The 23,478-nt window shown below is 36.4% G+C and overlaps 1 protein-coding gene across 2 annotated transcripts in view; it reads right to left on the bottom strand.

Moving 5' to 3' along the window:
- The window catches only part of LOC105483561 (zinc finger homeobox 4), a 188,528-nt gene that overhangs the window by 22,318 nt on the left and 142,732 nt on the right, over window positions 1-23,478 (bottom strand). For both annotated transcript variants that reach the window (XM_011744445.2, XM_011744442.2), the window contains exons 5-6: window positions 11,822-11,890; window positions 2,273-2,389 (exon numbers count right to left, since the gene is read on the bottom strand). In XM_011744445.2, coding sequence (XP_011742747.1) covers window positions 2,273-2,389; window positions 11,822-11,890 — 186 coding nt within the window. The remainder of the gene's footprint in view (window positions 1-2,272; window positions 2,390-11,821; window positions 11,891-23,478) is intronic.

A 23,478-nucleotide genomic window follows, 5' to 3' on the forward strand; every position in this document is an offset into this window, starting at 1 on the left:
ACGAAGATAGTGATTAATTTGTAAGCTTGCTAGTATTTTTTGTTTACATTTATGATACATATAAAGAAAAACAATAAATATAAGTGGTTATTTAATCATTAGAAATACATATGAAAGAAAATCCATGTAATAATTTTTTAAACCTAAAAGCATTCAATTTAGAAGGCAGAAAACTTTGTAAATGTTCATGTTAGTTGTCAACCACAAGAGCTGTCTTGAAGGCTGGAAGGTTTTAAAGCTAAATATTAGCATTTCAGCAACTGCTTTTAGTTGGTCCTTGCTTAGAGCTTATTTTTTATCCTTACAGATAAACCCAGGAAGGCATTTCTATGGGGATAAAATTTGTTTTAAATAACTACCATTATACAATTGTCTGTATCCTCTCAAATGCCCAAGTCCTGTCTGGATGGTACAATTAGGTGCCTAAGGAAGAACAATAATTCATCAGCCCATTAGGGAGTGATTGAGCCCACTACTTTTGCAGAGCAGTAAGTGGCACTGGTAAAGACAGAGCCTTGGCATCTGTGCTATGTTCCAAGCCAGATTCTTTCCTCGATGGTAAAATTAGATCAATTTTTCTAGAGATTCCCAGAATCCATCCTTTACAAGGTACTAGATATTAGACATTTAAGACCTGGCATAATGTCATATACTTCAGTATTACGTGGGCATTGAATTAACACAAATCTGATATCTCTGTTACACATTCTTCTGAAGAATGAGAAGGATATGTTCTGCAATCTGTTTTGGTACTACTATTTGAAAGATACCACTGAACGCAGACAGAACTTTGCCCTCTCTGAACCAGGCAAGCAGCTAATTTGATAAGGTCCATCACAGAAAGGGGAAAAACCGCCTTGCTATTTCCAATCTTTTTCAAATAAAGTTTAGACGGTACCGTCTTTCACATTAACTTATCACTAGGTACTTCTAATTCCTCCTCAGTAACTTCAGGAGCCAGCTTACTAATATACAGCTAAGGCTTCTTTTTACATTGCTTGTGGCTTAATACCAACCTTAGATCTTCTTTGTTTAAGTCAAATCAGAATCATATGTTAGACACTATATCCTAGGAGCAAATCTCAGTGACGCTTTTCTCACTGGCCTCCTGAAAGAAATTTAGTACTGAATAGTGTGGGGAGGGGAGCAGAGAGGCCCTTCAGATAATTTTTAAAGGGAATGCAAAACTTAGATATGCAAGGACTGAATTACAAATGTGGGATGATTCAGGTTTAAATAAACTTGCATGTAAAAATGATATTTTTTGCGCAACCCAATGTCTTCATAGTGAATACAAGCTCCTTTATATGCGGCTGTCACTGGAATTCAAGGAAAAGATAGATGACTACCTGAAACTAATAGGCTTGAACCTGTTTCAGCACTTCTTCTGCTTCAATGAGTCCAACATAATAAAACTAGGTATAGCGTGCAGCAAAAGTAGCCAATGTAATATTCATTGCAACCATAGATTTCCATCTCATACATACAAAGCATGGATGAAGTCATATATTTGCCAAATCAAACACAGTAAAAGCCTTAGGTATCCACACCAGATGCTGGCCTAGGGTTTGTTTGTGCACAAGTAAATGTCATGACATGAAGGTTTGTTTTCAAAGACAGTAGCTTTCATTACTGGGATTTGTCTATTCTAGAAGATCAAAATTACCCAGCACCTAATCCCTTTTCAATGATATTTCCTCTTTCTTAGGCTGAATCATCTGTAAACTTTTTCACTGGATTTTGTTTGAAATACCTCAAATAGATGCCCTAAAAAAGGGCAAATTCCTGAGTGTAAGTTGTAAAAAAGCAAGGAAAACTAGCATTTATTTTTAGGGTTACATGGTTTGGTGGGCGAATACATGTGACTGAATGACAAAATTCAAGTGATATCTAATCCTATGCTTATGAAAAATTAATATGCCATCAGAGGAATCACAAGTATAGCTAAGATTAATGAAAGGCGCTTAAAAAATTACAAGCACACAAACTGATTTGATTAAAAAATAATCTCACTGGTCGTCCTGTAATATTCTTCAACTTATCCACATCTATTCTGTCAGATGGTTATGATTAAAAATAGGTCAATGGGAGGCTACTGATAGAAATCACATGCAAAATGCACATGCAATGAATAGTAGTGGGAATGTTCAGACAGTTTAAAATGACTAAAAGCTTTTAATAAGTTTTGTGGGGTGGGGGGATGGTGAGGGAAGAGTTGATGGCAGGGAATGGGTGTAGGGAAATGCCAAGGTGAAAGATTCTTGCATCTTACCAGAGTCTTTATTAGAGTTTTTGCCTTCACCATTGTCTCTCTCACTTGTGTCTTTTTCGTCATCCTCGGCCACTGCTGTAGGCTTAATAGCTCCTTCTGCCTCCTCACTTTGTTCTTCTGTTAAGAAAGGCAGACCAGTCAGTAGAACTGAAAACCTCCCAAAAATTCACGCTGAAATAAACTAGGTGACCACTTGAAAACTTTGTTATTTATGAATCATCTACAGGTATTCATACTCAAATGAGAACACAAATTTATGCAAAAGTCTATGCTGATCAAAAATGCAAATTTTTTATCTAAAGGATCTTCTTTTGTATCCATTAAGAAGAGGGGTCTATACTAAATTAAAATAAATTCTTTTTAGTACAGTTTAAACTGAAACATTTTAGAAATGGGTATAAAGCAATTCTGTGATTTCAATAGTAGAACCTTGTAACAACATAAACCCACTGCTCCATGGACTGGGATAGGTGTCAGGAAAAAAAAAAAAAAACAGATTTTTAGAAAAAATCTTAAACAATATAAAAACGGGTTAAATATAAGACAGGTGTTACTCCTGCTTTCAGACCCCAGGCCCCAAAGGAATTCTTTAGAATTTTGTGAGAGTAAGATCTCAAAACTTCAGTTACACTGGGGATTTTTTTTTTTTTTTTCTGTAGGGGGAGCTATACTGGGCTTAGGATATAACAAGGTATACTTCTATGACAACTGCATCACCCCACACCTCATTCACGGGTTCACACCAGCTAGATTACATGGAAATCCTCATAGTAACTCAACCCTATTTAATTATTCTGTAAATCTTAGCTATGCCACTGCTGGTGGATTAATCTGTTTATGCAGTTAGCCTCTATGCTGGGGTTGTGTAGCACTAATCCGTGAAAGGCCCACTGTTCTCTTTCATCCTGCGATCATTTGTCTCTCACTGTGCTGATGTCACATTTTAATGAATTTTTAGCAATCTGAGTAATGCCAGATAACCAGGCTCGCAACTCCCCACAGCATGGCATGCTGTTTTCATTGCAGCACAAAAAATAAAAATCATATTCCCCTGTTCAGGTAGGAATTACATAAATTAGGAGAAGAAGCTAAAATGGGATTTGAAGCACCGGGCTGCTCAATTTCATAAAATCTTTAATGACCATATAAATTAACCCTGGAAAGGCAAAAGGTCACCGACACACATTTGCATACACTCTTCTATTTGCTTTTGATAAGCAGAGCTTTTATGCAGAGAACATGATACAATTAACCCTTCAATAACCATACAAAACGCTGCTATGGACATTTTAAGTGTCAAGCATTAACTGAAAATTACACACTGAATAAAATTTTCATTGCAAATGCTATAGTGATTGAAAGGGGAAATCGTGGCCCTTTCCACACCCCATGTTTTATTAATAACATTCTGACAGCAGAATGAAATATCCACTGTCATATGTAGCAGCTGAGCACCACAAAAAAAAAAAAAAAAAAAAAAAAAAAAAAATTCTATTTAGTGCCTCACTTGCCAGCCATGCTCTACAACTGTGTGAGCAGGACAACAACAGAAGGGGACAGTTCTAGGCACAATAGGAAACTCTAAAAAGCTAAAGAGAAAACAAGGACATTAAATACATTCAAAATAAGAGTTTGTTTCAACTGTGAGTCCTCAAAGGCACCATACAAATCCATTTATGCCATTTTTGCCCTTTGCCTCTGTACAAAAGCAGAGGGATGGCCCTTGTTTAGGGGGGTCAATCATCTGAGGGTTTGAGGGAAGCTTCCCTTTCAGGCAAATACACTCAGAAATTTAACTTCAAGAAGAGAAAGAAACAACACCTCTTCTGGCGCTGGCCTGCTTTCACCCGTCAGTGATAATTACTGATCAGACAGGAGCTCCCTCCTCCCAGCACCAGGCCATGCTGGTAGGTAAAATGCTGGTGGCTGAGCTGGATTTGGGAGGCTGGAGGGCTGAGATCAACTGGATTGGGCTGTGTGTGTCCCTCCCAAGTTCACACACGTGACATGATCTCTAGTTCGCGACCTATGACGGCTTGTGGCAATTACTTTTCAACTCATCCTGGGGAAAGGATGCAAGAATTCTTGGAGTAGATTTACTGGGCCTTTCCCCCAGGGCTGGAAAATAAAGTATCAGCGTGCTACTGAGTGTCCTTATCTTGAGGGGACATAAAATTGTAAGGGCTATCGCAACTCACATTAATAAAACATTGTGTGTCAGGAGAAGAAAAAGAAAATTATGAAGGCACTAAAAGAAAAGCTACAGTATATAATCTGGGTCTCATCAGACAGATTTTGCAGGGTCCTCTTCTTCATTTTCTGGTATGTGTTTTAAGTGTGAGAGAAATTCCCAGACATGTTCTTCTATACATCACTGTGGTGTCTGACCTCAGCCTGACCCTGGCAACAGTTTGAGAAATCTGAATGTGAACAAAGACTCTGTGTCAGCAGCAGGGAAAGATTGTGGGATAGACGCTCCCCATCAACTTAATCGCAAACAGCAGTTCTGAGGCCATAACTTTGCCCGGCTCCTCCAAGCCACAACTCATAACCTTTAGAGGTGGATTTGCCTGCTATGCCTCTGCTTCTGTGACTTTTTTCCCCTCTCTCTTTTCAGGTTCTTCCTTTGAAGTAGGCAGGCAATTAGCTCTAATGCCCAAGCAATTCAGACCTGTTTTGTGGTTTAGAAGGGGAAAGCTGTTTATTACAGGTAGGCTCTTTGGAGCCATAAGAACTTTGCAAATTTTTAATCATGCAAAAACATAATCAAAAGGTAACTTATACACACCATAAAGTTTCATATAAGTCAGAATAAAAGGGCACTTTTATTCTCAAAGAGGGTTTCAGAAATAAATTTGACATTCATTGTATAAATAGACTTTAGAGTCAAGAGTATGAATGTGGAGAAACCACTTTCTCTGGAAACCCTGTAGGTTAGAACTTGGGTTAAGGGAAGGAGTGGTTACATTCTAACTTTCAACCACCACATATTCTCAGTTGTAAAATATTATGAAATGTAAGGGAAATATCTATATACACACACACACACACACACACACACATATATAACACCAAATGTATTAAATAGATACTGTAGAACTGAGGAAAATATACTACATAAAATTCCAAAATAAAGATGCCAAAGCGGTTTTCATAAATAAATCTCTTCACTAATATATTACACCAATAAATCTCTTCACTAATATATTACATGCAGTAATAGTGAAAGTATTAAATCATTTCATGACACTGTTGTATTCAACATAAGTATACATGTATACAGCATATGTATATGTCACATGCATTTTATTTTGCCTCACAAAATACAGAAAATACAATATTTCTATATTAATCTTTACTATATGTTTATACTTAAACTTACCATGTATATCAAGGTCCATTTGAACGTCCCACATCCCAATTTTCAGACAAATGATAATACATTTTCATTTTTACATGTTTCAAAATAATAGAAAGAAGGCAAAATACTGTAGTCTTATATTGTAGAAATATATTACAACAAACTTTCCCGAGCATTTTTGACATGTCTAAAATGATCTTAGTTACTCTACATATACACATTGGCTATATTTAAAATAAATTTTTTTGAATGACTAGCTTAAAGTATTTTCATTTGAACAATAACAAACAATTGGAAAACTGCTATTAATGTATCCTACAACATTATGCAATTTCTAAGCAATGTACATCAGTCGTATCCCTTTGATCTAAGTAGCACCCAATTGTAGTTATTTCCCATTGTCCTTTTCTCATTATGCAATTTCTAAGCAATGTACATCAGTCGTATCCCTTTGATCTAAGTAGCACCCAATTGTAGTTATTTCCCATTGTCCTTCTCTCTCTCTCTCTCTCTCTCTTTCTCTCTCTCTCTCTTTCTCTCTTTCTTTCTGAGTTCCACTCTATCGCCCAGGCTGGAGTGCAGTGACGCTCTCGGCTCACTGCAACTTCTGCCTCCTGGGTTCAAGCAATCCTCCCACCTCAGCCTCCCAAGTGACTGGGACCACAGGCATGCACCACCACATCCAGATAATTTTTGTATTTTTAGTAGAGATGAGGTCTCATCATGTTGGCCAGGCTGGTTTCAAACTTCTGGCCTCAAGTGATATGCCAACTCAGCCTTTCAAAGTGCTGGAATTACAGGCATGAGCCACTGTGTCTGGCCCTTAGTTCCCATTGTCTTAACATGCAACTGGGTTTGGGATCCCTCTCCTCTGAGTCTGCTAAGAAAGCACATCATATTTTTTAAACCCATGAAGTGCTCATATAAAGAGGAAACTTAGTAACTTAGACATCCTTAGTTTTATATTAACATATTGAGTATCTCTGTACGAGACAACTTGCTTGTGAGCATTCTTTCCTAGACTCCTCTATGATCTCCTTGCCCAGTCATGCCCCACTCAAATCTATTCTTCGAATGATCTACTTAAATCTGACTTCCCAACTTAAAATATTTCAGTGAGTCCTATCACTTACGAAGAAATAACTCAGCCTTCTGTACACAGCGAGAATATGTCCAAGATACCTGGTCCTTGTCTATCACTCCAGTTTCATCTTTGTTCACATTCTACATAACACTTAGTGCTTGGGAACAGTCTTCTTACACTTTAGAGTGTCAGATTCACCCATCTTGGGTTTTTACTGCACCCCATCTTGAAAGGTTCTAGTGTAGTAGGTCTAGAGTTGAACCTGAGAATTTGCTTCTCTGTTGAGTTTCCAGGTAATGCCGATGTTCCTGGTCCAGCTCATGTTTTGTAACCACCATTCAAGAAGCCCAACTCTTTGTAGCACTTTCTCCCTTCCTATATGTACCATTACAATTCCTTATCTTATTTAGAGCAACTTTTCTTCACTGTAAATTCTACTTTTCCTTCAAATCATCTTGGGAAATATCAGTTTCAACATCTATAAAAATGGAGTTAATAATAATTATCTCATAAGTTTGTTATGGAATAACATATACAAATTGGTGAGCACAAGCTTAGTAAAAAAAAAATATTAAAAATCATAGCTGTATTATTACTAGTACTATTGATTACTATTGTTTTCTTCTCTAAAAAGCCTTCTCTGAACCCTGAACTAGGATTAGTGTTTCTGGATAAATACTTTTTTTCCCAACCTGTATGTTGATGTTGAACCATTCACCACAGTTTAATTTGTGGAAATTATCCGTATATTGCCTACTTGCTGTAATAGGTAAACATTTTTTGAAAATAGTGATTATCTTATCCATCTTTGTGCCAGAAGAAGCTGGAACAGTGCCTGGAATACAGTAGGCAGGCAATACATGTTAGTTGGAACAGTGAATTGGGTTTAGAAAGCAAAGTTTGGGAAAGAAAAGGAAGAGTCCACGTGCTACCCCAGCCCCTATTTCCCTTTAATAACGTGTAAAAGGGGTGTGTGATTTTGTCTTGGTAGTCTGGCTTGTTTTTGTTTTGTTTTTTTTTTTTTCTTTTTGCATTTCTCTCTCTACTAAATCACATTTATTATTCAACCCTCTCCAGTCTAGTTTCTGTTCATGTTAATTCCTCCTCTCAAAGTCATCAATGACTCCCATGCTGTAAAATACAATGGTTACTTCTCTGCATCTTACTTCACTTTCTTTGCTCAACTGATGTTACTCCTCCCTTCTTCTGGAAAATTGTGCCTCTCTTTGGATTTTATTGCATCAGGTAATTGTGATTTTCATCCTGCCTCTCTGAGAATTACTTCTTATTCTCCTTTGCTGGGACCTCCTCTATTAAACAACAACTAAATACTTGAGTGTCTCCACTTATTAGTACTAAGTCCTTTCTCTATCTACATTACCTCCCTAGATGATCTCATCCAGACTCATGGCTTTATATTTTGTAACTCTACTTGGATGTCCAAAAAGTCTATCTAATTTAGTATGCCAAAATCAGAGCTCTCAATGCTCCTCAACACTTCTTACTCCATTTCCACAACTTTACCATTGCAATTAACAGCGCCACCACCCAGCACAAGCAAGAGTCATCCCTGAGTCTTCTCTTTCCCACTCATATGCATCCTATCCATCAGTAAACCCTGCTATTTCTGCTTCCAAGATACTTAATGTATACTGAATCCATCTACTTTACATTTTCCCTGCCAGTACCTTTAATATCTTACTTATATTCCTTATGGTCTTATAACTAGATAAGACTTATTCTTGTATTCCTATAATATATTCTGCACAACTAAATAAAATCAATCCATTCTCCTGCTTGAACTCTGTCATAGCTTACTATTTCACTTAGAATAACTTAACAACTCCTTACTAGGCTGAAACAATTAAGCCCTTGCCTACTTTTCTGGCTGCATGTTATGCTACACTCCTCCTCACTCCCTCATCTTTCTCCATGATGCAAAAGCTTTCTTTCTCTTCCTGGAATGGGACCAATTTTTTCCAAACTCTGAAGTACATTCTCCCAGGCTCTGAATAATTTGCTCCTTTTCATTAACCAGGACTTGGATCACTTGTCATTTCCTCAGAGAACTTCTCTGACTACTGCTTCTAAAGTAGCTGATGAGCTGTCACACAAGTAAGGTCCTCAGATTTTAGCAGAATCACTACCACCTGAGGGGCTTGCTGGATTCCACCTCTAGTGTTTCTGATTCAGTAGGTCTGGGTTGGGCCCAGTAATTTGCATTCTTACAAGTTCCTAGGTTGCGCTGATGCTGTTTGAAAGGAGACCACACTTTGAGAACCTCTGCTCTAACAAATCACCTCTTTAACTTCCTTTATCACATTTATTGCAATCTGAAAATACTTTTTTGTTTATTTGTTTAGAGATATTATCTAAAGTGAGGGACTTCATGCGTTTTATTCACAATGTTTGCTCAGCAGTCTCTGGCATATAGAAGATACTCACTAATATTTTAAATAAAACTGATGATTTCTAATTTGACTATTTGCACAACTAAGTCTACGGTGTGATGTCATCCACTGAGATGGAGAAAAGAGGAGAACAAATAGTTTTGCAGAAAAGGAAGTTCAATTTGGAATTTCTTGTGTTTAGCCTCACTACAGAGCATCTAGATGAAAATATCCAGAAGGTATGGCAATATCTAAGTCTAAAGATTCTCAGAGAGATTGAAGTAATAATGTAGATTTTGATGTCTTTGTTACAAAGCAATAAAGAAACGTGTTGACAGGAAGTAATCTCTTTTAGCTTGAAATTTTTGCCATAACTCTTAATTTTGGCCATAGCACTGTTGAGTCATTAATGAAATCTTTTCATTGGTTTGAGGTAGGGAAGGGAGAGTAGGTTTATTCTATTTCATATTAAATATATTCTCTAGCTTTTTAGGGGAAAATAACATTTTTAAAAGTATTGATGAGACACGCATAAGTAAAGGTAAACTTAGCTTTGAAGTTGGTATTTTTTATGAGGAATGTCCTGACTATATGGAAGCGATGTTTTCACTTGCAAAATTGTTTTTATTTTAAGTATTCCAATATGCCATTGTGAATGCAAAGGACTTTCGATAATCATTTATTGTTCTATATAGCATGTTACTATTCCAATTGGATAAATTTGGAAACTGAGGTCATACTTATATAGCAGAAATACATAGCTGAAATAAATGAGGTGTGTTGTAGTAGTAGGAGTGAATTTCCTTTTAAATTATCTGAATATAATGCAGCTAAGAAGGTGTAAATGCCTTTTTTAAACAAATTATATATATATATATATAAAAAATATATATATACCAAAGCAAAAGGATTAGAGGATATGTTGACATGACTATACAAAATCCAATGAATTCAATAATTACCAAAAATAACTCCATCGACTAGGCTCTTTGACTTGTGAAAAATAATATCCAGCTTATTAATATATACATTGTGTAAAATCTATAATTTATGTGAAGTTTCATAGTGTATAAATATCGATGTGAAAAATTATTAGCAGAAGTTTTAACTTATTCTTTAAGAAGCTACAAACATCCACAAAAAAAAAAAAAAAAAAAAAAGAGTGAGTTCAGGCACAGACCTTATATCCTTCAGAAACATTCACTCAAAATGGATTACAGACCTAACTGCAAAACACAATGCCATAAAACTAGAAGATAACATAAGGGAAAATCTGGATGACTTTGGGGTTAGCAATAACTTTTTAGATACCACGCTAAAGGCATGATCTATGAAAGAAAGAATTGATAAGCTGGACTTCATTAAAATTAAAATTTTTGCTCTTTGAAAGATACTGTGGGAAAATAATGAGACAAGCCACAGACAGGAAGAAAAGATTTGGAAAATACATATCTGATAAAGGACTGTCATATGAAACATACAAAGAACTCTTACAACTCTTACAAGCAAACAAACAACTCAATTAAAAAATCGGCCAAAGACCTTAACAGACACCTCACCAAAGAAGATATACAGATGGCAAATAGGCATATGAAAGATTACATGAATGAAAAAATCCACATCACATATCATCAGGGAAATGCAAATGAAAACAACAATGAGATACAACTACACACCTATGAAAATGGCCAAAATCCAGAATACTGACAACATCAAATGCTGGTGATAATGTGGGACAACAGGAACTCTCATTCATCGCTGGTGGGAATGCAAAATGGTACAACCACTTTGGAAGACAGTTTGGTGGTTTCTTACAAAACTAAACATGCTCTTATCATACAATCTAGTAATTGTACTCCTTGGCATTTATCAAAGGGAGTTGAAAATTTATGTCCACACAAAAGCCTAGACACAGATGCTCATAATAGTTTTATTTGTAATTGCCAAAACTTGGAATCAACCAAGTTGTTCTCAGTAGGTGAATAAATGAACTGTGATATATCCAGACAATGATTATATATTATTCAGCACTAAAAGGAAATAAACTATCAAGCCATGTAAAGACATAGAGAAAACTTAAATGCATATTACTAAGTGAAAGAAGCCAATCTATAAAAACTACATACTGTTTGATTCCAACTATATGACATTCTGGAAAAAGTCAAACTATAGAGACTATAAAGGATCACTGGTTTCCAGGGGTCAAGAAGGTGGAAACAATGAATAGACTGGCACAGAAGATTTATAGGGAAGTGAAACTGTTCTATATGATATGATAACGGTAGATATATGTCTTTATGCTTTTGTCCACACCCATAAAATGTACAACACCAAGAGTAATCGCTAATGAAAACTGCGGTGTACAAGTGATAACATTGTGTCAATACAGATTCATTACTGAACAAGTGTACCACTCTGGTGGGCAGGCAGTGATAATGAAGGAGGCTATACATGTGTCAGGGGAGAGGGTATTGGGGAAATCTATACCTTCCTCTCAATTTGCTGTGAACCTAAAACTGCTCTAAAATGTAAAGTCAATTTACACATACTTCCAATTATTGAATTTATTTGATTTTGCTTTTTATTTGAATAAGGCATATGATCAGATCTAATTAGAGAAGTTCCAGAGAATGTTTATTACATCAATTGTGAGAATGACAAAAGCAACTCATTTAGGACAGGGAAATATTTTGAGAAGGAATAGGAACCATTACCTGAGGTTGATCTCAACTGCTGCTCTGTAAGATCATCATCACAAGTCCTGGCTCCCAATGAGGCAGTTTCTGCAGAAGACATCAGAGTGAAAGGTAATCAGCATGCTATATCTAGCTCTCACATCATGGCTAATATCACAAGAACCCAAAATTTGGCAGTCAGAAGAGATAAGTATCAGGTGAAGCTCAGGTGAGTCTCCAGCACACCTTACATCCTAGTGAGCAGTAGCTGGCAAAATGAGCCTAGGGAGTGATAGGATTAGATTTAATTCTTAATTATTAGCAGCACAGAACAAACACACTGGTAGAGAAAATATGGGAGCAGGAAAGGCTCATTATGATTTTTGTCATTGGACTATTTGGCCAAGCATACATTTTATAGGATTATGTGTTAGAGTGACAATAGCACATTACATAAATTATGAGCATACTTTTACTTCTCTGATAAGGTACCAGAAAGCAAAGAAAAAATCATTACTGTATATGATAGCTGATGTGCCAAAGCAAACATCAGGCACTGGAGGGGGCACCTGAAGAATAAGTCCAAATCATCAGCAAATCCACATCTTTATTCTCATCTTTTATTTGAGCTTTAGAGCAAAAGAGCCAACAATGTCATGGTTTACAAAACTCAACACCAAACACAAATCATATAGTCACCTAACTGTGTGATTCCTTTTTGCACCCTATTGTAGGGGAACCTATGGAATAAACAAAACAACTGGACTTCAAAATTTCCTTCGACATCTCATTCCTTCTCCACACCAAGTCACCACCTGCTGTTGATTCCATTTTACCAAATCTCTTGTCATAGGTGCTCTCTGTTCCCTCTGTCTTCTTCTCCTTCCTGACCATTTCAGCAGCCTCTGTGATCATCTATATGCCTCAAATTCCCTGTCTTTCCAATCCAATCCCTCATAAAATCTCAAGAGTTATCTTTTTAGAAGATAGAATCTTGAGTACAAATCATTTCTCCATCACTTCTAGGTGTGGGTGAATTACTTAGCCTCACTAAACCTCAAGTCCCTCATGCATAAAATGAAGATAGAACTATGTAAATAGTAGCAGTAAAAGAAAATAATACAACTAAAAGTGCAACATGATATAGTCTTTAACATCTGAAAAGACCAGATGTTATCAAAAAGTTAAAAAAAATCATCACATAATTCTTAACTGCCAAAGGGAATCATGTTTACTTACTATTTCTAGCAATGGCATCTCTGGTTGACTCTGAAGACTTTCATTAAACAAATAATTAACCTTGAAAATAGAAGCGCATAACAAAGCACTATTATTGCATTTACTAATTGTCTTTCTTTCTGTGTATAAAACCTTTGACCTTTAGTAGTAATCTATTTAAAAACAATACAATCATAATAAATACTCAGTGCACCCCCACCAAAAAACCATTATGTTAAATTCATCATGAAAGAAAAAATTTATTCTCAATGTTTACTTATAAATCCATGAGTAGCTTCCAAATACATCACAGCCTTAGTGGACATCCTACTTGTCACTCAAGAAGTCCACCTTCTTTCTCTTGACAACTTCTCATGTGGTTATGCCTTGATCAACGTGGTTCCTTTGATTTTGAATGCCTTTTTGTTCTTCCCCTGTTAGCCTCCTATTCTTCCCTCAGAACCAAAAGCACGTGAAGCCTCCTCTGTGCACCCATCATGATTAACTTACATGTATGTTTCAGCACTTATCATGATGTATTAATTTTCACATGGTCCAGGTATGTTTCCCCAATAAATTTTGATTTCCTCAAATGCAGCTTTTCATTTCATGGATTCTCAAGTAAGGACAGAGTAAGACATCAAAGTCACCTAAGACGCTTTCATAGAAAATACTAACCTACATCCTATATCCTAAAACAGATGAATCTGAAGATGAGAACTTTCTTGTAGCTTCCCAGAGCTTCAGGACTCTAAATTCAGAGCTCTGTCAACTATACCAGAGATAATACAAATGCAGACAATACCCTCGCTCTCTCTCTCTATGTGTGTGTATGTGAAAACCATTTCTCTTTTTTCTAGCGAAGAATCAACATAATTTATCAGAAAATCTCTACCACTACCTCCACATACACATTTCAATGTATTATATAGACTTGTTCAAAATGAATGTCAGTAGTACCTAGGTGACTTTGACCAAATAACTGCTATTCCTTAAAGATTAATGAAAGTAAAAATAAAACAACAACAAATTATTGAGTTCATATCTCTGCCAGGTACTGTGATAAGCTATTTGCATAGAAACCATCGTGTAATCCTCACAATAACATAATGAGGCAATTATTAATCCTTCTTTTACAAATCAAGAAGCTAGAGTTTAAATAGGTTAAAGTAATTTGCCTCAGGTCACAAAGTTAGAAACCAATAGCCTGGAATGAAACCCTTGTCTGTCTGGTATAAAAGTCTGTCAAATTATTAATGTGTCTAGTTGTAATACCACAATATTTGGGGGCCTGTAAAGGTTTGCCTAGTCTTAGCAAAGGTCAGAAACCAAGTTGTGGGGAAAGCAACTTTTCTCTAGACCGGTGAAAATTCTGCTGTTTCATAACATATGTATGCTCCTTGAATATAAAATATAACCAAATAATAATTTGGTGCCATATTAAAGTTACTTCATTTGATAGTGATTTAATGAAATGTACAAAATGTCAAAATCAGAAACTGTTGTTTAATCTTACAAATTAGGTCATGTGGTACTTAGAGACTGCTCCAATGAGAGCTACTTGTACAAATAATTTCATAAAGGAATGTTTAGATCCTCAATAGTGTTGCTGTCTTCATACAAATATAAATATTTTAATAAAGGAGCTTTTAACTTATAAAATGAAATGATTAATCTATATTCTTCTGCCTGTGTAAAATGAAATGTTTAAAACCTAGTAATGATACATAGCATCTTACAATATATCACCTTAATAACTGGTCTGTAATAACAGATCTGACTGCTGTTAACACGATTTGTCTCTTTTGCTGGTGATTTAATTAGATTACTAATTTGTGTTCTCTAGCACCTGACCTTCCTTGTTTTAATACTCTTTAAAAAAATGCCATTGACTTAGCTTTTCCAGTATTCTACCCTATCCTGTCAATTTGGTGATAATCACACATTTGAAAATTATGCCAAATTATGCTATTTTTATTAACACAATGTGGGAGTAATCAACATCATTTTCTGTGGAATAGTATATTGATCATCACAATCGCCATCAACAACAACATTTTACAGTGTATCTGCTCTGTGCCAAGTACTGAATGATATCGTTATGTGTGTTATGACACCCATAGCAAGTGATGGAGCTGGGATTTGAACCCACACAGTTTTATTTCAGGGATAGTTCTCTTAAACACAATGATAGATTGAACCATAGTTTTTAAATCCTACAAGTAGCTTTCCTTTTTTTAATTCTGCATTTATTTCTAGTGTTCATTTTTGTTGTTCTCATTCAGGTCTGAATTCTTCTAATCACCTATTTCTTTAGCCTAACCTAAATGGTTACATCTACAAAAACCAAGCTTAATGCCAAAATGTTTAAGGTTCCCATTCCTTAAATGGAGTCTCACTCTGTAACCCAGGCTGGAGTGCAGTGGCGCGATCTCAGTTCACTGCAACCTCCACCTCCCGGGTCCCGGTTCAAGAAGCAATTCTCTTGCCCCAGCCTCCCAAGTAGCTGAGATTACAGCCACGCACCACCATGCCCAGCTAATTTCTGTATTTTTAGTAGAGATGGGGTTTCATCATCTTGGCCAAACTGGTCTTGAACTCCTCACCTTGTGATCTGCCCGCCTCAGCCTCCCAAAGTGCTGGAATTAGAGGCATGAACCACCGTCAATTCCTTTTGATCATAAGAATGAAAGTTCTCACCGCCCTTTCTCTCACTACTTTTTACTGCCACATCTACCCCTAAGCCTCTCCATAATGAGTCTCCAACTCATTACTCATTTCAACCTTTTCCTTCCCTGAACAAGCGATACTTATTCTGGTAAGTAAACTGACAACTTTCAGGTATTTAATCTCAGTTCAAAAATCATCATGTTCCCATCTGGCAAATCTTCCGCCTCCATCCCAGTCCCCTCACCGCTAATTGGGGTAACAATTTTGCAAAACTATAATCCATACAAATCTCATGGCCATGGAAAGATTTGGAATTTTAATTTTTTAACAGTCCAGATATTTATGCAGAGAATTACAAGATCAAGATATGGGAATAAATTTAACCTGTACTAGGTGACTGCAACAGCCATGGGCAAAATTTGGGATGCATTCAGCAGAACTTTAGAGGCAACTGGAATTTTTGAAATAATGGATATATGTTCAAGCTGCCAAGCATAGTACTAATACTATTTGCCTATGAAACTTCCACATCTCACCTCCTCCCAATAATTTGCTAATGCATTAAACAATAAAGTATAGTACTATTCTTACAAAATGTTTAGCACATAAAATAAAATATATACCACCAGAGTAAATATTAAGCCAACTGGTGTAAAATAGTAAAGGGAAAGAAAAACATTTTCTGTATTCCTATGCAACATTATGAATCCCATGTTATTTTCATTTACAATAAGCCCAACTCTTACTGTTTTTTTTTTTTTTTTTTAAATTGGAGAAAAAGACTAAATTCTATGATAGAGTTCACAAGTGTCAAACAACCTTCACTCCTCAGCCCTTCTAGCCATGCCTTTTCTGTTTTACTTTTGAAGCTTTTCCCACTTCTACTGGAGCTATATGACTAATTGTAAAAGGATATTTTAGAGCCTATGAATACAATAAAAGATATTAGCAGCACTCTAATTGCAAACTAATAAATTATCATTTTTGGAAACCTGTTAGGTGCTAGGCATGTATCTTGCATTTCCTTATTTAATCCTTACGGTAATCTGCAACAGAAAAAAAATCATCATGTTTATGGAAGAGATGAGATATCAAAGCTCAGACAGTTTAACTTTTTCCAAAGGCACAGAGCAGCAGAAATGAGATTTGAAGGAGTGACTCCAAAGCTCTGTACCTCCCCGCTGGACAGCACTGCCTCTAGGCAGCCCTCAGGACTCCTGAGCCAGGCAGCCTGAAAACTACATTTTTTTCCCTTTTAAAAAAAAAAAAAAAAAAAAAAAAAAAAAAACAAAAAAAAAGGCTCACATCGCTTCAAAGCAAATTCATCACAACAAGCATAATATTTAGAAGAATACATCAAATTCAACATTTATTATTATCTTAGTAGTCGATATTTTAACAATGCCCTCTGAACTTGTTTTGGCATTGCAAAAGTCAAGTCAGTGTGTCCAGATAAAGCAAGTTCACAATTAAAAATGATTTCAAGTGGTCTTCTCCATCCTTTTCCTAAGTGGATACAAAGACTGCTCTTCTAAAAAGCTGAGCAACTCAGCATGCTACCAAATGGTTTTGAGTAACCAAGCAACATCATCTTTGTTGACCTGTAGTGCTTTCTCTTAAATTATTTCTCCCAGGCAGTAATAGATTGAAGTGCATTGGATGCTCCAGTGTCAATTATCTGAATGGGGCTGGATTTGTAATTTTTTATTTTCTGGAAAAGTAAAGCTCCTTTGCCCTGCCCTGTCTGTTTTTACCCAGAAGTTATTTTTATATAGTTAGGGAGTACTATCTCCTGGGGCCTCCTCAGCCAGGAATTTGTGATCACTTCTTTCTGCTTCTTGAGTCATCTATGACCTCGGTGTAATGGAGCCTCAAAAGAATTTAATAAGTTCCTGATATAAATTAGTCACAATAAATTACTTATATACATCTTCTTAATGTCTTATATTTTAAAGTGCTTTTATTAAAACATTCGTTCTTAAATTTACTAATTCCTAATATATTTCTCCATATAAGAATCTATTTCATTTCTGATTGTTTTGAAATTAAAGATCAAACTTCTGTGAGGATAATTTCAGTGTAAAATCGTGTTTCCGTCTATCAACCAGTTGCCCAATTATCTAGATTTAAGTCCTTATAGCAGGGGTCCCTAACCCCAGGGCTGTGGATCACTATTGGTTCGTGGCTTGTTAGGAACGGGCCGCCCTGCATAAGGTGAGCGGCCTGCAAGCAAGCGTTTACCGCCTGAGCTCTACCTTGCGTCAGATTAGAGGCAGCGTTAGATTCTCATGGTAGCATGAATCCTCTTATGAATTGCACCTGCAAGGGATCTAGGTCATGTGTTCCTTGTGAGAATCTAATGCCTGATGATCTGAAGTGGAACAGTTTCATCCCCAAACCATCTACACCTGACCACTCCGTCTGTGGAAAAACTGTCTTCCATGAAACCAGTTCCTGGTGTCAAAAAAGTTGGAGACCACTGCCTTATGGAATTCATCAAAATTTCTCTTTATATTGTCTAGAACAAGGTTCATTCCTCAGCATACTGTGCTGGTTTTGCTAGGTTGCTCATCAGCATAGGAAACTGATCCCTATCCATAAACTGATCCCTCTTCCACCCAACAATAGCTTTTGTTCATGGTGAGCACTGGGTAGTTATTTCAACTCTTTGCTTCCTATCTCAAAACCAGCTCTTGTTTTATTGTGGTAAGAACACTAAACATGAGGTTTACTGTCTTAACAAATGTTTATGTGCACAATATAGTATTGTTGCCTATAGGTACAACGTTGTGCAGCAGATCTCTAGAACTTACTCCTATTACTTAACTGAAACTTTATATCCTTTGTTTATAACTCCCCATTTCTCCTACCCCTCCATCCCTGGCAACCACCATTCTACTCTTTGATTTATAAATTTGACTATTTTAAATACTTTAGACTGCTTTAGTGGAATCATACAATATTTCTGTTTTCATGATAGGGTTCATCCAATGTTGTCTCACAGCTAGTTTTTATTGGTGAAAGCCTCTATTTTCTACTCCACAGTTACTAGGTTTTTCAAATAGCTGTATACTAGGTCAAAAGTCTTTTGAAATTATTTTTTAATAGAGAAGAAAAAAATAGTTATCCAGCAGTGCTTCTTTATCTTTACTTCTTTTAACTCTTTCTAAGACTCCTTACAGGGTGGTATGGTTTGGATGTTTGTTCCTTCTGGAACTCATGTTGAAATGTGGTTCCCAGTGTTGGAGGTAGGGCCTGGTGGGAGGTGATTGGATCATGAGGGCAAATCCCTCATGAATGGTTTAGCACCATTCCCTTGGTGATAAGCGAGTTCTCACTCAGTTCATGCAAGATCTGGTTGTTTAAAATAGTCTGGGACCTTCCCCTTTCCTCTGTCCTTTAATCCCAATCTTGCTATGTGATGTTCCTGCCTTCCCTTTGCCTTCTGTCATGACTGGAAGCTTACTGAGGCCATCACCAAGAGCAGATACTGGTGTCATGCTTATACAGCCTGTAGAACCATGAGCCAATTAAGCTTCTTTTCCTTATATATTGTTCTGCCTCAGATATTTATTTATAGTGATGCAAAAATGGCCTAACATACAAAGGTATCTTTACTCTCAAGCAAGCTGCATTTCTTTGGCTCAGTCCTATTATTTGGTTCTTGGAAGCTTCTATAACTTCTCTTACACTTTCATCTCAAAGACCTGTGATGATGGGTGCCTCCCTCTAAGATTGCACTGTTTTTAAATGACTACAACCATAGAGTTGAATCAATGTCACAAGTTTTTTAAAATACTTTCTTGATTCTCTAATTTCATAATTCCCAATATTTTATTTTCATCACAATGAGTTACTTGGGCATATTTCTTTGGAGCCATTATCCATGAAACCATCATTCACTCTTGCTGTGAAGAATCAGAGAACATAATCCCTGTGTTGAAATAATGGTCAATTCTTTCTTAACTATCTGAGATTTATTCTTTTTGCTTGAGAAGTTTGAGCAAGCAAAGATAAAAGGGAGATATCAGTGACATAAAATTGCCGACTTCTGCTACAGCAACCCTGCCCTCAGAAACCTAAGTTGTTCAAAGAAGTATTTCATTAGGAGAATGTTGGCTGCTCTTGGAGCAAGGAAAAAACACCATGGAGTTAAGAACCAAATCCAAATACACTTGGGCCTGAATCCCAGCTCCACCAGTTTCTAGCTATTTGATACTGTCCAAGTTACTTAACCTCCTTGAAATTCAGGATTCTATATGTGCAAGTGGAAACAATAGTAAATTTGCAGGATGGTAATAAGGAGAAAAGTTAATAAATACAAAGTGTATAGTACTGAATAAGTAGTAACTGTACTTATGCATAATTCTTCTCCGGCTTTAATCAATCCTGCTGAACACAAGTTACTCAAAGAAAAGACTACATCAATTTGGTACTATGGCTTTATGGCTTTTTAGACTGTATTTATAAGTAATGTACTCTTTGTCCATCAGTTAAGTTAGTGTTTTAGGCCTTTAAAATATCACTATTATTTGTGCAGATATTTTAGAGGTAGCAAATGTTAACAAAACTAAACATTGATTTCTTAAGCATTGTAGTTTGAAAGTTTTGTTTTTTTTTTTAAGTAAATCCCTAAGCAAATTTTACACATGCTGCAATAGCAGCAGTATGTGTATCAATTTGTAAAGGCTTGGCCTTTTACAAAAATCATAGTGAGGTTGGGTGCAGTGACTCACTCCTATAATCCCAGCACTCACTTTGGGAGGCCAAAGCAGGAGGATCACCTGAGCCCAGGAGTTCCAGAGCAGCCTGGCAACAAAGTGAGACCCTGTCTCCACAAAACATAAAAATAACTAGTCAGGTAGAGTGGCACATGCCTGTAGTCCCAGCTAATCCAGAGGCTGAGGCAGGAGGATTGGTTGAGCCCAGGAGTTTGAGGTTACAGTGAGCTATAATCGTACTGCTGCACTCTAGTCTCAGCAACAAAGTGAGACCCTGTCTCAAAAAATGAAAATGAAAATAAACAAAAATGACAGTGACAGAATATGAACTTTGAAGGACTGGTAATAATATACAAGTCAGCCCTAGGTAAGTTTTTTCCTTGCAAAAGAAGGGATCCTCTGCTCCCCACACCAAACTTCCACCATCCACCTTCTGGTAAGAGAAAAACTTGATGATAAGTTACAAACAATCTCAGAATATATACGCCTACAAATGTGGCAGTCTGCAAAACTCTAAACATTTTCATCCGTACACAAATATTGGATGTGAGTAATTTTCTAGATTATTCCCTATGTTGCAGTCACCTAAATCATATGCCTTACTGAACACACCATTAAGACACAAAACATTTCTTTTTCTTGAAAAAAATTCATAATGAACCCAAAGATAGATAATACTTTAGAGCTTTCACAAAGGCAGTATTTAACAGGAAATGCATAAAATAAGAAGCTCAATAAGGAAGCCTTTTCTTCAATCTGTAAAAATTTAAACTGATCTATTAATATGTTGGCACCAGTGTCCTCATCTGTAAAATGGGATACAATTACCTCCTTTCTTGCGATCACACCTAGTCACTGTAAGGATGAAATGTAAGTTGTTATCACCATCTCTAGGTGCACATGTAAAACAAATAAATAAAATCTTGCTACTATACTTTCTAAATATTTAATGCTTATATATCCTGCCATGGAATGTATCACTACTACTTATAATAAACTACTCTTTACAGTTATATACATGGGAGAAATTATTGCTTCTCATAGGTAGGGTTATTTATTTTGTGAATTATATTTGGCCATAAAAGAAAATCCTCAGATAACTAGATGATGTTTTTTACCAACATGATAATTGTTGAAATAAATTTACCATTAACCTAAGATGCAGTAAAGTTTCTGAAATTCTATGTAAATAATCCTTGGCTTGGAATGTTTCTGCATCTCATCACATTCAAAAAGGTCAAATTTATATAGTTGTATACACCAAATTATACTTATGAGAACTAACCTAGGCAATGATGGATACAAACATAAGTGAAAGAGATCTGGAAAGGAAAAGTTAGTGAAAATATTCATAGCCCCAGAAAAGGAAGATTAGAAAAGCTATCTTGTGCCAAGAATGAAAACTGTGCTATTGGAACCTGCTATGAATTTTCGAGACAATACTTATGCATATCCATGAAATGTTTATTTAATAAATCATTCACTAATGAGCAAACAGATTGATGAGATTTGGCACATTGCTCTCTTTGGACTGTGTAAGCAGTAGAAAAAATGGTTTCTGAGACATAGCCAATTTATTTTCTCCTGTGCCTGAATGCATGTATTGGCAAAGAGTTCTTTGGATCTTGGCAGCATGGGGGTTTTAAGCAGAGGTGCCCTGATCATATTTTCATCTGTGGGATGCTTTGCAGAGGATTAAGTAGAGGAAGAGGTGTCTCGCTGTTAAAAAAACAGACACTATAGCATCCATCACACTTCAAAGTATAACTGTCTAGAAGAAATTGTAGAGAAAGGTAGAACAGACATTTCACTGGAGAGAAAAGAAATGTTAAAAAGTCCAATATTAGGTCAAGAGAAAAGATGATAAGCTCAATTTTGAACATGAATTTGAGTAAAGAGATTTAGTAAACATGTAAGTTTATGGGACTAGATCTTGGAAGTTGAATATATTTGAAAATGTTATTAACCAATGACTTGTGAGTAAATGACACTTCTTAGAATATATATAGTATGGACAATGAGGGCTAAGGGCAAAACTCTAGGGAGTAAAAATTAAGAAATTAAGTGACATTGAAGAATGATAAAGGTTACTGAGAAAGAACAAAGAGGGGCTGGGAGTGGTGGCTCATGCCTGTAATCCTAGCACTTTAAGAGACCAAGATGGGGGATCACTTGAGGTCAGAAGTTCAAGACCAGCCTGGTCAACACAGTAAGACCTCATCTCTACAACAAATAAAATCACAATTAGTCAGGCATGATGGAGCACACTTGTAGTCCCAGTTACTCGGGATGCTGAGGTAGGGAGGATTGCCTGAGCCCAGGAATTTGAGGCTGCAGGGAGCTACGATCTTGCCACTGCAATAATGAGATCATCAAAAAAAAAAAAAAAAAAAAAAAAAAAAAAAAAAGAGGTGGACATAGGATTGGGGAGTGATTGGTAAAGTAGTGGCCAAAGGAAAAAAAACTTTGGAATCACAAGTATAAAATTATACAGAGAAGTCAAGTAAAATAAAGTCGTCGATATCGTCAGAGATGATGGTGGCTTGGATCAAGGAGGCAGTAGAGAAACTGGTATATATTTCAAAAGAGCAGTAGATAGGACTTGCCAATGGGTCTAATGAGAAATGGGAGAAAATGAAAAGGATCAATAATTATCCCAATGTTTTTGGCCCAAGAAATAAGAGTTAAGATGCCATTTACTAAGATGAGGGAAAATGCAGGTGGAACAAGTCGGGAGTAAAAAGAAGGTCTGAATATGTTTAGTTTGAGATTTTCTGTTTATATATGCAAGTGAAGGTGTAAAGTAGGCAAGGGTATGAAGGTGTGTGTGTATGTGGAGTGACAGGGACAGAAACAGAGAGAGATATAGAAACAGAGAGCAAGTGGAGGGGAAGAGAGGGCAATGCATTAAAGGTGGTTTAAGTTTTTGAGATGAGATCCAATGAGATAATCTAGAGAATGAGGGTCCATGATTGAGCCTGGGATTCATTCCTATCAGCATATCAAAGCTGGGGGCACTAAGCAGTCTACACACAGATGCAAGAGGTGATTTATCATTGACAATATTTAGAAGTGCCAGTACATGGT

The sequence above is a fragment of the Macaca nemestrina genome, chromosome 8 (assembly GCF_043159975.1).
Source record: "Macaca nemestrina isolate mMacNem1 chromosome 8, mMacNem.hap1, whole genome shotgun sequence".
NCBI classification, from domain to species: domain Eukaryota; kingdom Metazoa; phylum Chordata; class Mammalia; order Primates; family Cercopithecidae; genus Macaca; species Macaca nemestrina.